At 34.9% G+C, this 17,722-nt stretch overlaps 3 protein-coding genes across 5 annotated transcripts; 1 reads left to right on the top strand and 2 right to left on the bottom strand.

Annotated features, from left to right (window-relative positions):
- Nucleotides 1,342–6,118, top strand: LOC18782708 (serine/threonine-protein kinase STY8). The gene is made up of 11 exons (XM_020560650.1): nucleotides 1,342–1,767; nucleotides 2,558–2,647; nucleotides 2,767–2,853; nucleotides 3,176–3,267; nucleotides 3,410–3,530; nucleotides 3,831–3,910; nucleotides 4,333–4,395; nucleotides 4,673–4,761; nucleotides 4,840–4,928; nucleotides 5,250–5,362; nucleotides 5,774–6,118. The coding sequence occupies exons 1-11, from the start codon at nucleotides 1,504–1,506 to the stop codon at nucleotides 5,892–5,894; spliced, it is 1,209 nt and encodes a 402-aa protein (XP_020416239.1). The 5' UTR covers nucleotides 1,342–1,503; the 3' UTR covers nucleotides 5,895–6,118.
- Nucleotides 6,506–7,669, bottom strand: LOC18782147. The gene has a single exon (XM_007215999.2). The coding sequence runs from the start codon at nucleotides 7,289–7,291 to the stop codon at nucleotides 6,698–6,700; it is 594 nt and encodes a 197-aa protein (XP_007216061.1). The 5' UTR covers nucleotides 7,292–7,669; the 3' UTR covers nucleotides 6,506–6,697.
- On the bottom strand, nucleotides 10,206–16,279 carry LOC18783288 (elongation factor Ts, mitochondrial). Of its 3 annotated transcripts, none has more exons than XM_020560331.1 (10): nucleotides 15,929–16,279; nucleotides 15,796–15,841; nucleotides 15,190–15,593; nucleotides 14,921–15,093; nucleotides 14,586–14,675; nucleotides 13,753–13,927; nucleotides 13,328–13,512; nucleotides 12,626–12,751; nucleotides 11,623–11,711; nucleotides 10,206–10,579 (listed from the first exon to the last, which is right to left on the bottom strand). In XM_020560331.1, exons 3-10 carry the CDS (start codon nucleotides 15,551–15,553, stop codon nucleotides 10,534–10,536), a joined length of 1,248 nt encoding a protein of 415 aa, XP_020415920.1. In that variant the 5' UTR covers nucleotides 15,554–15,593; nucleotides 15,796–15,841; nucleotides 15,929–16,279; the 3' UTR covers nucleotides 10,206–10,533. The 3 variants fall into 3 exon arrangements, with proteins under 3 accessions (XP_020415920.1, XP_020415921.1, XP_007215449.1); XM_020560332.1 differs by having other exon boundaries at nucleotides 15,796–15,821; XM_007215387.2 differs by lacking the exon at nucleotides 15,796–15,841.

Raw genomic sequence — 17,722 nt, 5'->3', positions numbered from 1 at the left:
GTATTGATATAGTTATAGCCAACAAATTCATAATATGAAGATATATGAATACTAAAAGGGGCGTATTAACCTAGCTTACTGGTGTATTACCCTGAGTTTTATGATTTATGATTTAATTCATGAATAAAGCCATTAGACACCATGAGTTCAGATTTATGAATCCGGATTCTCCACTTTGATTTTTTATGCTAGGATTTGCTTGAGTGCAAGAATTAAAGGAGCTAAACACGTCAACACTCATTCCAAAATATGTACCCTCAAACCCCAAATTCTGAAACTTGAAGACCCCATTGTATTTTGATTCCCATGGTCATGAAGAAATTTGGTTGCTCTGGAGTCATTGACGGCATAAATTTTTTCAATGATCGCAACATCCTCCATCTTGTCACTACCGCATCTTACTTACAATCCCCATCGTTCTCGAGAAGTATTCATCAACAGACTCTTTTGGTTTCATGTGAAGAGTTTCAAAATCCCTCAAAAGTGCTTGAAGTTGTGCATGTTTCACCTTGGTTGAGCCTTGACACGTTTCTTCGTCGAATCTCAAATCTTCCTGGAAGTGTCCTTTGGAGAATGATCTCTAAAATGCAACAACCAATTGAGCAGTTGAGTCCTTAACTTATATATAAATTGAGGAATTCCTCATGCATCTGAGAAGAAAGAGAAAAGGAAAAACGGAGAGTTAAAAGCTTAAGTAAGAAGAGAGAAAAATTCTATCAGAACTCTGAGTTGTAGTATCACAAAAATAAATATAATTCCACTATCATATATTGTGGTGCTTTCAGTTTATTTTAGAGATATTTAGTTATATATCTGATCTTAGCATTAATGATATAGATAAACTCTACATCATTTAATTTTTATAAACAAACACAAAAAACACATAAAAAATGACAGTTGGTCCTATTGAATTTAATTTTGATTATTAAATTACTTTGATACCCTATTGAGTGTTTTGGGTTTTTTTTATGAAGTTTTGGGGTTGGGCTTGTTTTAAGAAATTCATGGCAGTTGTGTAATTTATAAGAAGTTAAAAGCCTCTTTATTATGTTGTAAATGGACTTTGGGTGTATTTCAAAAGTCCATTTCATATTGAATTTTTTTATAATTTGGGTCTCTATGTTGAGCATAATAATGAATCTCCCATTATTTTACAACAAGACAACCCTTTTGTGGGTTCCGGGGTTGCTTGGATCCTACGGAGCAAATCAAATTTGTAACTTGGACGAACATGGAATAGTGAACCCGCCCATGCTCATATAGATAGATATAAATATTTAATATTCAAATATAGTGGAAAGGTGATCGTTATTGCCGAAGCCTATCATCGGCATAACCGCCCATTTCTGCCACCAAGAAACGTCACTGGGAAAAGATGCTGCTGTGTCCTTTTGCTGTATGCCTCCCTATCTTCTTCCAAAGCCTCTGTTTGGTTCCTCAGATTCAGCAGGAAAACAAAAGAAAAAACAAAGATAGATTGTGTTGAGAAAGAAAGAAAGAATCATGAAGACGATGGGTGAGATTCTGAGTGCCTACTGCTCGGATGATTTCGATATGCAGCTGATAGGGAAGTTCTTGAGTTTTGCTTCAAGAGGTGACAGAGTTGGACTGAACCAGATGTTGATCAAAGGCATATCTCCTGATGTGCAAGACTATGACAACAGGACTGCTCTGCATCTCGCCGCAAGCGAGGGTCACACTCCCATTGTCGAGCTTCTTTTGTGCTACAAGGCAAATGTTAATCTCAAAGATCGATGGAAACGGACTGTAAGAACAACCAATAACTCATGTCACATTTAACTTCTCATTTGCTTTATATACCTAGGCATTCTTTTCTCAATTAGCATACTTATATCGATTTCGATCGCTTAACTTAAAGTAGCTATAACTCTTTTTTATCTCTTTATTTGGTCACATATCAAGAATATAGCATGTGATTTCAAGTCCTTCAAAATGGATATTATGCTTGTCCAAAATTCATCATATGCTTAAGGATTTTGGAGCATGCAGCAAGTTTGGCTCTTATGCTTGCCAAATTTCATCTCTAGCTCCACAAATTTAGATAGTGTCTGCAAAAGGTATCATAATTGGTTGAAATTATATGATCTTTGAGAAATCCCAGTAAATTTATATTGCTAAATGTCATTGGCAATTGTTTCCATACATCTGCTTTCCATGCTGGACATGTCTTGTCCAGGTGTTAATTGATTGGACTGACTTATCAGAAGAAAATAAATCATGTGTCAATAAAATCTGTCATGCTTTCTGCTGTATATCAATCCAAAATGTCTGAGTGGTCTATATACATAGTTACTGGTTATTATTACTCTGGTTCGTAAAGTTTACCTCATAATTGTAACTATATATACATAAATTTTTTGAACTGCTTTAATGGTTTACACTTTTAGTGATATCTTTCTGTAAGAGTCAAGAGTTCTTCTATTCATAGTTGTTTACTGTTGTTAACGATGCTACAATCTCTCCTCGCCGGTGTTCTTTGAATGACTTGTTAGGTATAATAGCTAATAATTCTACTTTCTTTTTTCCTGATGTGAAGCCCCTGACAGATGCGAGACTCTATGGACATCGAGACATATGCAGGATTCTTGAAGTAAATGGAGGCAATGACCTTACCAATGATCAATTCGTAAGTGAAATATCATTATAGAACACACAGATGTACAGTGAAAAGTCCTTCGTGGGTGGAGTAAAGTGACATTTGTAGATATTCTGTTGTTGACTTCTCTTCATGCATTTTTTGCACAGACGGTTAGACATGAGCAAGAAGATTCGAATGATGTGAAGTTTGACATGTCAGAATTAAAAACAGAGCATTCATCAACCATTCAGCAGGTACACCAAAGTAAATGGGAGAGAGAGGCAGAGATCATTTTATTGCTTTCATTTACTAACCTGCAAATTTCCTATATATTCAAAGAAAAAAAAATTCAAAAATCTCACCTTTTGATGAACTTACAGATAAGGAACTAAGAAATCAAAGCAGGTATCATCTTATATATATGGTTTCTATAACCATTAAAAAAAATGATTTCTTTAAGAGAAGCAGAATTTTATTATTGTAGACTATGGCATGTGAGATATTCTTACTTCTGCGACAGTGTGTCTACCTAGCAGCTTCTCTATCTGAAATACTCTTGTTTTCTTAATTTTTCAGGGCTCATTCAGTGAATCCGAAAAGGTCAAGTGGCGTGGAACCTGGGTCGTCAAAACTGTTATAAAGAGACACATATGCAATCCTGTAAAAATGTATGCTTGATATGGACCTTTTTTTTTTTTTTTCCCCCTTTCTTGGCCTCTAGGTTTAGTTATTTGTTTAAACCAGTAAATTTAGGTTAAAACTTTGGACAGTGTTGGATAACAGTAGCTTGCTGCTTCAATCTTGGTACAGGATTCTCTCTGCTAAGGACAACACTCGCCTCCGGGAACTTAGACATCCCAATATTTTGCAATTTCTCGGTTCAATTGTGCAGCAAGAAGAGATGGTTCTGATTACTGAGTATCTACCAAAAGTACATTGTTCTATGTCCCAATCATATGTTCTTATTAGATTGTTGTTGGTGGTTTTGTTCCATCTTACATATTTGGAAAATTTTATTTGTACTTTCAAATTCTCAAAAAAATCTTTAAAAAATGTGATCTTTATCGAACAATTAAACTAAGAATGAAATGAAGGTCATCATTGTCAAATATTCTTTTCTGGATCATACATTACCATTCTGTCTGTCTGGAATTGGAGGCTAATTTTGAGAATCTTCATATCTTTCTCGTTCTTTTTAGTTTTCAAAATTTCTACTTTTGTGCTATTCTAGGGTAACCTGGAAGATATTTTGAGGCAGAGAGCTCGACTTGACGTGCATACTGCTCTACGCTATGCACTTGACATTGCTAGGTAACTGATTTTGGTGCTGTTCAGTAATTGGATTTGACATGTGAAGGAGTTCGTGTCCCTTCCATGTATCAGAATTATTTCTATGCAATGTTCAATACACATGCGTACTACGAAGCATAATAATATTATTTGTATTGTTAGTATTGGAAATATTTTAACTCCTACTCCTAAAGAGTCTTTCCAAATCATTCTCCTCCTCTCTTAATCACACTGATGATGACTCATATACTTCGTAATTCAGTACTTGCTCTTCAGAATGCTCGTCTTGTAGCGTACATGCTGAGTATTAAGTTTCCAGAATTGTATCCCATCTGCACTCTACACGCTTCTAATTCATACACATGTTTGTGACAAATTTTTTAGAAGTACTTATCATATGAAAAAAGGTGCTTTTAGATTTTGACATGTAAAAGTATTTGCAGGGGAATGAACTATCTTCATGAGCACAAGCCCTGCCCTATAGTTCACAACCATTTGGATACCAGGTAGGCCCTATCCAAGAGAGAACATCTCTCTCTCTCTCTCTCTCTCTCTCTCTCTCTCTCTCTCTCTCTCCCCCCTTAGTTTCTGTAAATTCCTAATTCTCTAAACCGTTTTTGAGAATCCAATTTGCAATATTAAAGACAAAAATTCAATAGGCTAATGCCTTCAAAGGGTTATTTGTTCTCTTGGTCTGTTACTATTATTAATCATATATGCTTCAAGAAACCTTCCATCCCATATGATACTGAAACTAATATTGTTTTTTCCACTTCCGAGCAGAAACTTGTTGCAGGATGAAGGCGGACACTTGAAGATCGGCGAGTATTGGGTTCAAATGCTGTATGAGCAAATTAACCCAGATCAAAATGGTTGTACATGAACATCAAATTCCTTTTGACTTGGTTTTGAAAATCTCTGTTGTCCTTCTAATCAATTTCTTTTCACAGGGAAAAGAAGTGGCAATCCCGGTAACAGTACCAACATATTAGATGGCACCAAGAAAGATATTCGTACATTTGGATTCATATATTATCAGGTACATGTTTTTGTTTGGATTTGGTAATTTACTTGACATGACGTTCTTTTGAAGCTGTTTGCAGTAAAATCTTCCCGTAATCCAAACAAATCCATACCTCAGTAGTTAAGTTGAACGGGCCATATTGACAACTACCTTACATCCATGTAACTTGTAGAATTTTTAATAAGTTGAAGTACGTTGGGAATTCATCTTGAGAGTGTGTTATTTGATATGCAATGTTTTATCCATTTCATATCTGTTCAAATTTTTGAGGCAACTGGTAGTTTAGGTTTTCTCAAAGCAATTTTAACATCATTTCAAGTTTAATGTAATCTACAGATGCTAGAAGGAAATCACTTCATGACCGACACGAACTCTGACTTCATCCATCAGGAACCGGTCGATTTTAAGCCGAAATTCCACTTAAGTCGATGTTCATACAGAATTCAACAGTAAGTGTGGAATTCTTCTGATCTATTCCATCTAACTTTATTCTTATGAAAAATATAATTTGTAGTTCAATTTTTTAAAAGGGTGTGAAGCAGCAGTTTTGCTGCATTCTGTCATTTTAAACTAGGATTAAAACCTTACGTTTTCATCCAACGTTGGAGATCTGCTGTTTCTCCTTTTCATAGAGAATTCTAGTTTAGGCAGATTGATTGGAAGATTTGCATCAAACATGTTGACAATCCTAAATCATAGGTAACAAAAGTATTTTATCTTGATGATAAATCGTACCTACCGATGTTATTCAAACGGATGCTAATTATCGTGCTTATTCGATGATTACCATGAGCAGAAAAATTACTTGCTACAACTTTTGACATGTAATGTAAGTGGTTGTATATGTTTCCATTATGCAGGTTGATAGAGGGTTGTACAAGTAATGATCCTTCCGAAATACCCACATTTGAAAGTGTCATAGGAACTCTAGAAGAGGAATCAGCGTCTTTAGGGAGACCTGCATGCCCAGTTATTTGTTGAGTGCATTTTTAGGGTGTGGACTGACGGAAGGACAAGAAATTCACCAAATCGATACGACTTTCGTTTGTCATGGACAAGCCTTTGTAATTTGAATTTATGAGAGATAGTAGTAATATTGTCTTGTGATATTGAATATTATGTGTGTGTGTATATTGTGAAAACTTAGAGTTTGATATTGATGCTATAATTTGTTTGAAGGGTTCACTGGAAATACTTTGCATTTAGCTTCTTGCTTTTATATAGGGAAGATGAGACCTTTTGGTTGTACTTTTCCGATGTGGGTCTTAGGAGTTGATACTATCGACATATAAGGTGTTTAAATGAGGTGTGGTTAAGATATTTCAAATGCAGTTTTGCTCATGAATTTGCGATAATGCTAGTCTATTATCATGATAGTTGTCTTTGTTGAAGTTTTTTGGCTCACCAATATTTGTTGCAAGGGAAGAAGAAAACGAAGTTCTTTATCCTATTTTTAACGGGCTTAGTTTTCTATTCGTTTAGGATTTTGTTTCTTATTCCTAGTAAACTTGTAACCCAAGTTAGAGAAGTCATGTTAGAGAACTCAGGAGAGAGAGATCTAATATGTGGCTGAAAGTGAAAGTGTAATATTCAGAAGGAAAAAGAAAAGGGTGCAAATGTAATTAATCCACGTTGAAAAACAACTGAAACTTCCTGCCTGTAATAAGTTTTGTAATACACACGCCACTTTTCTACAATATTAATATATATCTCCTCCCTTTGCTAAAATTTATAAAAGAGATCAGCTTAGTCAAAATTACATAAATAACCCTTCTGTGCCATGATCACCTGGAACAAACAGAAACAGGCTCTTCTGCTATAGTCTCCAACAATGGCTTCTTTGACCTACACATAGACACCCTGTGCATGAACTCAGGCGCCGAGAAATCTTCAATATCATCCAAATTCAACTTCGGCTTCGCGGCCTCATGTTCAAGATTTTCCCGCCAATTCTCCATCCTTTTATTATCCTCCTCCTCCTCCTCATCATCATCATCAGCAAGTTCCCCGGACTGATCCTCAGCCGGCTGCACCCTCATGTTTCTGCCCGAAAGACGCTTGGCTGCCGAGCTGGCGGTGAGGAACAAGGCGCCCATGTCGGCTGGCGTCACGATAGAGTTGAGCCTCTTCATGGGGAACATGACGTACACTTCACCAATCTCCAAGTCTTCATCAGCATTGAGAGCTGAAAATCTTCTTCCAATATGGAGAGACTTTGTGTTTACCAGGAAGAAGTTTGGGGTCTCAAGCATGAGCTCTGCAGCTTTCATTGGTACATAGAATTGCTTGATTTCGCCGGTCGGGACGATGACTTTGGTGGCTGCTTTGCTGTTCTTGGCTATTTGGGTTGATAGGGTGCAAGAAACGTAGTTGCCCATGTCTTGAGGGGAGAGAGAGAGAGAGAGAGAGAGAGAGAGAGAGAGAGAGAGAGAGAGAATGGGTTTCTGCTATGATGAGTTTTGGTTTGAGGAGATGAAAGCCTTTTGAGGACTGACTGAGTCGAGGAATTGTGGGAGTTGAATTTTATAAGGGAATGTATGAAGAGGTCTCTCATCTGAACTAGAAATAGGATTAGAAGATTCTAAAATAATAAAGAAAATAGAAAGAAAAAAATAATATTTGAGAGAGAGAGAGAGCCAGTTGTATGTGCGGTTGACATTGTTGGTATAGTCCGCGTTGGGCCAAAAAATGTAGAAAAAAGAAAATGAGAAAATGTAGTGGAAGGTACGCTACTACATTTCCGGTTGTTTTTTTATTAGTTAGTTAATCATGAAAAGCTATATGCTTATGTCAAACATGATTGATTCAGTTGATAAGGTACCATTTGTATTGTGTGTAGTTTTATCAGTGTTTGAGTTCCGCAGTTAATAATTCTTGTTAGTGCACAATTTGTAATTTTCTATATAAATTCATATCGGTGGTAGCTGGCAGTTGGGTGTCACGCATAAATCTTTCCGATTCGAATTGTAGGTGTATCATGACGTTGGTAGTGAGAGTCGCTAATTTTCCACCTAATTTTTTTTTTCCCATAAAAAAATAAAGCTATATGCTTATAATGTGATCAATGAACAAATACTCTGTTAAATAACGTGTGGGACCCCCTCTTCATTTGTCTTTGACTTCCTCTTCTTTCTTTTTCTTTTTCCTTTTTTTTTTTTTTTTTTTTTTTTTTTTTTTTTTTTTTGAGATGGGATTAAGAGCTTATCTACAACTACTTCAATTTTATGATTCTATGTCCTTAAATCATCAAATTTTAGTCACTAAAATGTGTCAATGTACATGTGAGCTTCGTACAAGTTAAAAATGGATTTAGAGTGAATTCAGACTTGACATAAAGAAATATTGCAATATTATAAACAACAGTTGATGAGTAGTCATTATTAGAAATATATAACTGAATTATTGATAAACAAATTTGATGAGTGTAAGTAATTTGTATAATTACATGCCTGTTTGTTATTTTTTTTGTAGGAGGCATTTTTGCTCATAAGCTCTTTTATTAGAAAATTGTTGAGTTTTTGTTAAAAATTTAAATGCTTTCTAAAAAAAGCACTTGAACGTACTTCCTCAGAAAGTGTTTTTATGACTTATAAACACTTTCAAATTCTTCGACCGAACGTAGTCAGAGGCATTTTTACTTGTTAAAAAACACTTTTAGCTCGTCTAGAAGCATTCACAACCACGCAAATCTATATATCTTCCATGAATTTTTTTTATTTTATTTTTAAATTTATATCTCTTCCTTGATTGATGGATGATTCAATGAGATAATATGAATGTGACATGAACCTTTGAATGTGCAATATACGAAAACGATATGCATGAGTCAATAGTAGGGTTGCGTGACAAATCTGGTTTTAAATTTCTCTCTCTCTCTTTCTGCCGGTGGCGGTTGAACGAGTCCGTGGTGATGAAGACTCAAAGAAGAAATCGAACAAAAGGAGGGTAGGCAGCTCATCACATTCATACATTCATTTCATATGCTGCTGCTGCTGCGTCACGGGATCGTTGGTGTCACATTTCCAAAAGTATCTTTCGCATAATTTTCCCTCTCTCTCTCTCTCTCACATTAATTCTTAATATATTCTATATAATAATATTAGAGACATTTTTATTTATTTATTTATTCTGAATTGGTTGACAAAGTAGTAATTATTTATTTAAAATAGCTACTTTCCATCTCATAAAACCACCTCTCCTCTTATTGGACTACATCTCATTTTTGCTTGAACCTTTTGTGCACTCCACTGGCAGTTTGTGGAATACATATCTGTTTGTGTGTGTGTGTATGTATGCCTTCAAAATAAAAGCATAAACTCCGTACTCTTTTTGCTGCTAGATTCCCTGTTTCCTTAAAATATATTTATTTTTTGTCCCTTACGCCGCCCAAAATTTATGACGGAGCCATGAATTCTATAGGGTCAACTTTAAATAGGTTTATAATTACATTAAACTTAGTTTTTATAAGAAAATTTATTTAAGAATTCATTATAATGATTAAATTTCAATATCACAAATTTAATATCTTAGTAAGTATAATCCAAATTCTAGCAACCTAAAAATAATGAAGGAGCATCAAAAGTTGATTTTAGATGGAAGGAGAAAATCAAATAAAATCCATGGCACACGCATATAAATGACATATGAAGACATGCAAACAAATATAGATCATATTCATGTTTATTGTGAACAATGTACATTTGCGAGAAGGGTCAACAGTAAATATAGCTATAAAACAACTTGAATAACATATATAAATATAAGGTTTTCAAAATGTTGAGAAGGGTTAAGTGACCCTTGTGGGCCTTGATTGGCTCTGCCAATGCCCAAAATTTTAATTTGATTTTAGTCTTTTTTTGTCATGTAACATGTTTACTAACCAAAAGTTGGTATGAGAAGAAATAGAATTATTCCAATTTCTCTTGGCCTCATGTTTACCAACTTAAAATCAACATAGAGCAATACCCTCAAAGCCAGGAGCTGAATCAACTAGGGGAGCTAATTGATCCAATTCCAATTTCTTACTTGCCCTATTACTACGTTCCGGCTTTTCTTACTTCCTTCGTTCCAAGTATATAAACATGCCATTAATGATTTCTGTTTTTGTCAATGCGATTAATGATTTCGGTTTAATCCTTTAAACTTTTTGTTTCCAGTTAAAACAACGTGGCCAATCAGTCCACCATATTCACATACCTAAATCAACCCAAGAATCTGATCTATTGGGAAATACAAACCTAAATCAAGTGGATCCATTGGGGGATTCAGTAATAGGCACAAGATTGACGTACTGAATAGGTAAATGTGTGGCAGAGACAGCATGAACTTTATTACTTTGTTTTGTGTTTATTGGCAGAAAGTAAAGAATCTCACATCTGTCACAAAATTCATAAATGGCATTTCAAAATCTCATTACATCAGAACCTGCAAACATCAGGCAACAAAAATACCTCATTTCGACATTACTATAACTACCTCTAGTGAGTACAAAGAACGCATGCTGTTTGTATGATCTCAGAGCATCAGAATCTGCAAAAATCAACAGGCACAACCCCGATTCATCTCTGGAGCTGTTTGGAACTAAACTCCACTTTTCTGTGGATGAAAGGGCAGCATTTCCTCAAATAGCCTGAGCCAAGTTTTCCGATGCACTGGATGCTTCCAGCCTGCAAGTATGTAATGTCAGTAACACTCAATCATCAGATGCGGCCTTTTTGTTGCAGACTTTTACCTTAGGCATCAAATAAAAGGAACTCATATAGACCAAAAATAATTAGTAAACAGCATATAGACTATACAACTGTATGCATCGACCAAGCTTAGAGTCAATCAACCATAAATGCAGCCTAATAAATATCAACAGTCGCTAGATTAACTAAGGTGTAGTTCCAGGAAAGCAAGCATCCATAAACATATTTCATTCCACCCTGGACATCGATTACATTGGACCAAAGAATGGTTTCTTGTATCTTTCTAAATATATTCTCTTTAATGCCAAACAGGACTATAAATTCCATTACGCGGCGAAAGGATAGAATAATATAAGAATTGTATAGGTGTTACGCATTGCGAGATAGCAGTAAAGTTCATTAAATAGAGGTTGAGGGCTTGAGGTGGCAAGACTGGATGAATGATGATAATCCAACCAGAGTCACTTGCAGGATAACCTTGGCTCAATACCCACAGACAAGCATAGTCGGTGACATTATACAGGTCAATGTCTTTAATATGCACAAAGGAAATAGGGCCCTTTCAGCTCCCACCAAGGCATTTTCTATAATGACACAGTTAAGCCAATTTACATTTTCTATTTAGTGGGATAGAACACCAACAGGTGAGAACTTCTGATAATTTTCAGGATGCAAGTGCACCATAGAATAATTGTTGTGCACACCCATATTGATGCAGTTGTTAAAGGATGAAAGCAATATAACATAGTACAATTATGATGATAATAACAGCAATCATGATTCGTGATCATCATCCAAATGTGAGAGATATCCCAGTGGAAAAGTAATCATTAGAGTCGGTGTTTCAGATAAGTAGATAAAATGCAGTACAATAACATAAAGAAAGACATAAAATCGATAATAAGATAGATTAATATTGTTGTATGGATCTAGGAACCAATCAATTATGTAACTAGTATGGCACTGTAAAAATCATGCTTAGACAAGAAAAGCATAAAGAATAAGCAATGGGTTTCTACCTTTGAATTCCTTCTCCCACTTCCATCCTGAAAAAGCTCTCAATCTTCACAGGTGATCCCACTTCCATAGATAGATTCTCTAATAGTTTCTGTAGAATAGTTTGTAAGACACTAGTCAGCAAGTGCACCATATCGCTTGAATATGCATGTATCATTTTACCAAGGTCAAACCAACTAATATACTAAAAGTACATCATACTAACTAATAAACCTGACTAACAGTTACCGCACTCTAATTGCAATGTCAAAATATATTGAATGTGTGACCAAAATAGTATTGATTCCTCTATAAGGGAGCGTGAAGTTCAACCCACAGAAATGAAGAAATTTCGGGTGGGGAAAGGCCACTAACCTGGTCTAACCTACCACTGCTTTTTAGTATGTGTGCACGCATGAATGAAGTATTTATATATTTATGCATGGATCCATGCATTAGGCATGAAAGATAATGAACGATAACAGTTTATTCATCGTATTTATAAAAATGATGTAGTATGCATGGATTACATACAATACATGGACCCATGAATTTTTGTATATACGCTTATAAATATGACGGTTAAAAATCCATGTATTAACAAGAATTCACATATTTGACAGGCACGAATTCTCATTAAGATAGTATCCATCCACACACCAAAAAACATGTCTTTTTTCCCATATGAACATGGCCATCACAAGGAAGCCACGAACATTGAAACGGAGAAGTAGAATTATCTGCTGATCCTATGCTTAAGTCCAAAACAACATTGAAGGCTAAAAATTTTGGGTTTAGAGTTTAACATTTCTGATTTCTATTAGAAAGATTAAATGAAGTATTAAACTATAGTCTTAGACATAAGCCCAAGATTGACACCAAAAAGCTCAATAAAGGATCTAGGCTAAAAATGCACTGGGGGACAACAAAATTCTGGATAACAAATTTTATCTTCTCATTGAAATTTTTTAGAGTAGATCTTAGAGAAATTTAAATAAATTATAAAACATTACAACATTTGCGCACCTTTACAGTTAGGGTGTCGTCCATAATAAACTTCTGCTCCAAAAGAACAACTTCCTCATAGTATTTACGCAAGCGACCTTCTACAATTTTATCTATGGCCATCTGAGACTTACCCGTACTTTCAGCCTGAAATCAAAATGGAACGAAAGTTATTATTACAGGCAGATAGGTAGATAGGTGGTGACTACAAGCAGTAAATGGTGTAAAACACTTGCACGAAGATAGTTTATTTCTTTTCTCCATATAAAACAAATAACCGGGATCAATCAGCATAATCATTGCCAGAACATCACCATAAAAGAAAGAATGAGGAGCTGAACTGTGAAATACAATTAAAAAGCATGCATGTTGATGTCCACAAATCTCTATATCTAATAAACGAAGAATGAGGAGCTGAACTGTGAAGTACAATTAAAAAGCATGCATGTTGACGTCCACAAATCTCTATATCTAATAACCATTTGAGGCTTCATATTTAGCCAATGATGAAATACAAAGAAAACAAACAAGGAAAAAATAAAAAGTAAAAGAATCAACAATCCACAATGGCTTGTTTAATTAGAATCCTACATAGTGTCATAAACACTTGATTAAAGCATGTAACTAGATGAATTTCAACTTGCTTCACAGATCACAATTTGTTTCATGTTTATAACAGAGCCAAGGGACAACCATTAAAGAAAACATGATATTACCAAGTACCTGAGACTTAAGAATTTCACGTTCACTCTCTAATACATCAGAAGAAACAAGTTCCTTTGTTAAGAACAAGGGCTTCGCTGCCACTACATGCATTGCCAATTGCGAACCAACGCGCTGGATAGCATCCAATTGAGAATTTTTGTCCTCTACTGAAAGAGATAAAATTCCAGCAATACGACCTAAACCTGTAATTAGATAAAACAGGGAATGATGAAGACTAAATGAAAATATTCTTTTCAACTCAGATATTTAGTCCTGCAGGACCTGCAGTGGTTGTGACTTTGCAATGCAACTTAACATCAAGGTAGTATCCAACAAGAGCAGAACATAATGCATTTAAAATGAGTATTTTTGCGAGCCTATGTTTGGATGCAAATAGACTATCTCCAGTTAAAGAGGAAAGAAGCGGTTCAAGTTATATTTACCTGGTTGGGGACTTGTATGGAGGTAGGTAGAAACAACACCGTGTGAAGTTGTAGACATCACAATACCCCTTCTAAGTTTAACATTTTCCCCCATCACTGCAGCTACTTCTGTAATTGCATTCTGAACAGTTATTTCTCCACTAACTTTTGGATGTTCAAGATTTAACTTCGAGTCCTGGCAGGGATTCAATGAATTTAATACAACTCCTCAAGAAACCAAATTCCAATTAAAGTTCAGGAGGGGCTTGGAAATTAATTAAATTCAATAAATACGCTTACTACTAGTTCACAGATATAAAAAACTTGCAACAAATCATTAACATCTCTGAGTTTTAATAATTTCAACTCAAAACACACATAAGAGTACATTACTAATATCTACTTCTTAATAAGACTTTAGATTAAAGCTAGCAATCACCATATTCCAACTTTATGGACAACTATTCTGGTGTCAGCTTTCTTTTTCATTCTTTCGTTTTTGTGATAAGAGACAAACTTTTATTCAACACAACAAAAAATAAGATACATCGGGCGGTGGAGAAGGAATCCACCAGAAACAGAAATTATATGATATCTGTGTAGTCCATTGCAACTACCAATGCATGTAAAAGTCATTGTCAGCTGCCAAATATGGTCATATTTCAAGTTACTTTAATCATTATAGATTTTACTAAATAAAATTAAAGATTAATTCATGGTAAGTTCTTGAAAAATATTTAACTTCTTGGTGAAAGAGCAATCATAATAATGTAGACTAGGAAATTGTATGTTGTTTCTAAATTAAATATATGAAAACAATAGCACTACAGAAACAAAGGAATGCATAAGCTTACCTCCAAATCCTCAGAGGGAACGTGGAAGACCCCAGAAATGAGTTGAGAAGAGCTTTCAACTAGCAAAGCTTGCTTTGCCAAAGCTAAGGCCTATAAAGAAGAACAAAATAGATAAAGTGGCTGCAGAATCTAACAAAATTACTATATTCAACATGAAAGATAATACAATAAAGGGTGAATGTCTAACAGATAAAAACTTTTGGAAATTAAATTATTCTTATAAAAATAAAAACCATTGATGAGACCGATTCTAAATACCAATAACAACCGTATGGTTACAATAACACCTAATCAAATGGAACTCCAAATGGAGGAACCATATCAGTCACACTAACCAAGTGCTGAAAGATATCATTTCGAGCAACAAAGTCAGTCTCGCAGTTAAGTTCAATGACAGCAGCCTTGCTCTCGCTATGGGCCAATGCCAGCAAACCCTCAGCAGCCATTCGAGATGACTTTTTCGACGCCAAAACCTTCCCTCTTCTCCTCAATTCCTTCTGTGCAGCCTCTGCATTTCATTAAAGAAACCAAATTTTTATAAGGGCAAAGACACAAATAAGAAATCTAAATTAGAACGAATAAAATGGAGAGAAGGGGTTTTAACCAATGTCCCAATTGCTATCAATGAGAGCGGCCTTGACGTCTTTGATTGGAGCGCTGGTTCTCTCCCTCAATTGTTTTATAAGGCTCATTTGGTCAGAAGAAGAAAAAGAAGAAGTTCCCACGCTGAACTTTCTTAGAAAAAGAGCAAACCCACATTGGGTATTGGCAAATTTGAGAGGAATTGAGGTTGGGATCTCTGTGGTTTGAGCAAATGAAGATCTTCTGCTTGAAACCCAGGTTGAAAAACCACGTCCATTGGCAGCAGCAGAAGCAGTACAAGTACTTGAAGAACTATAACTAGTGTTAAGCAACCTGTTATACAGGAATGAGCCAAGAGAGCGCTGTGCACCTCCACGAAATGCCATGCCAATATATCCTTATCCCCTCTCTCTCTCTCTCTCCAATCTATTACGTAAAATTCAATCAGAAAAGTGCTCTATTAAAATCACATACAATGATACAATAAAGAATAAAGATACTCATTTTCTGCAAAATTTTCAATGAGTTTTCTGAGGAGAAAGGAGAAGAAGATAAAATTTTCGGAAAAAAAAAAGTGCAGAGAGAAAGGAGAAGAAGAAGCCCCATCAAATCAAAGAAGAATCCATACTCAAGCGAAGAAGAAGCCCCTACAACCTTGAAGAATAGTTCAAAATCTAAGATTTGAGAGCAAGAGAAAAACAGAGAAGTGAATAACTCTGTAAACATATAAATTATAAAATAAACGATAAAGCAAACCTTACCTTCAATGATTTTACCAACTACCAAACCATGCAACCACAAAAGATCCAAATCCCAGCTTCCCTCCCCACTCCGTCATGTCCAGCCAAAGAAAATCAAACCCCAAGCTTCCCACCAAAATAAAATCCAATCTTACAATCAAACCTCTCTTGATCTGGGTTTGGATTGAGTTTTTTGTTTTAAAATTCTTGATCTGAGTTTTTTTTTTTTTGTTGGTGTGTTTTGAGGCGATGGAGAAGAGAATAGGGGGGAGAAAGATGGGGTGGGTACGACGGTGGGTTTATTTGTTTTTAATTTTAATTTTGTATATATATTTTATTAATATAAAAATATTTTTAGATTGAATTTTTTTATAAAAAAGTGTAAATTAAAAAAAGACAAAAATTTATGTTGTAAAGTTGGTTTTTTTTTTTAAAGAAGAAAAAGAATGAAGAAAAAAAATAAACAGTTTCATATTCATGTCCTTTTTAGTCATTATACACACTAAAAGTACTTTTGATAAAAATTTACCAAACACTTTGACTACTCACAGCAGTTTTTCAAATACAGTTTACCAAATGCCTAGCTATTTTTTTTCACAGCTGATTATTATCGCAGCACAGCAAAAGTAATTTTTTTTAAAAGCACAACAATGCCAAACTAGACTGGTGCCCGAAAATATGAATTTCATGACATATTTACTTATCAATAATAGGAAAGGGAAATCGGATAAACAACTCTCTCTAGTTAATTCCAATTCTGATTTTGGGGGTATTCAGTTACAGAATTTATCGTCTAACTGATATAATCTTTTTATATATTATGTGTTAGTAAATACAGAAGAAACTTGAAAATTAAAATTATTATCATACTCATATATTAGTAAACACATGAGAAGCTGAAATTAGAATCATTCCAATACACATTACTATAAGTAAACATGTCATCAATATTTTAGTATTCGATGCATCGGTATTCAACAAATTCAACTTTCAAAATTTGATTAGAGTAATTATTTTCTCCTATTACTAAAGCACTAGCCTCTCTGCACGCGCTTCCGCGTCTGCGAGAGGCTTTTTAAATTAAAATTTATTTTAGATTTAAAAAAGATAATGGGTAGTTGTGTTCCATAAAAATATGATTCATTATCTGATTTTTCTTTTAATTTTAATTTTTAAAATATGAAAAGGTGTAAATTTACCATATTATCCTTATTTAATTAATAATTTTAATTCTTAATGTTTGGATTAACCAAAGGCATTTTATGGTATTATGAATGTTTCACCATTCTCTGCCTTTTGCTTTATATATATAGATACATATAGTCATCTAAGACCATCTTAAGACATAGTGTCCCAAACCCAAATTTTAGGACCCTAAGGCCATCTCCAACCCAAGGACTTAAACTCAAAATATTGCCCAAAATTTCTCCCAACCCAAGAAAATTAAGGATCCAAAATTTGGGAAAACTCAAATTTGGACCTAAATATGGATCCAAGTATTGCCTGGACCCAACACTATTCAATGAAGCCCACTGCACATCTCAAACAAGCCCATGTGCAAAAATTCTGACATGGGGCCTTCCTCCAAAATTGCAGCTTGCTTTTTGTCTTCTCTTTGCGCCACTTGTTGCTATCCTATTACACAGGAATGAGCCAAAAGAGCGTTTTGCACCTCCATGAAATGTCATGCCAATATACCATTATCCTCTCTCTCTCTCTCTCTCTCTCTCTCTCTCTCTCTCTCTCTCTCTCCAATCTAATATGTAAAATTCAATCAGAAAAGTGCCTATTAAAATCTCATACAATGATACAATG

Source organism: Prunus persica, chromosome G3, assembly GCF_000346465.2.
Source record: "Prunus persica cultivar Lovell chromosome G3, Prunus_persica_NCBIv2, whole genome shotgun sequence".
NCBI lineage: Eukaryota > Viridiplantae > Streptophyta > Magnoliopsida > Rosales > Rosaceae > Prunus > Prunus persica.
The sequence above is the reverse complement of the archived record's forward strand: the minus strand, read 5'-3'. Positions and strand labels throughout refer to the sequence as shown.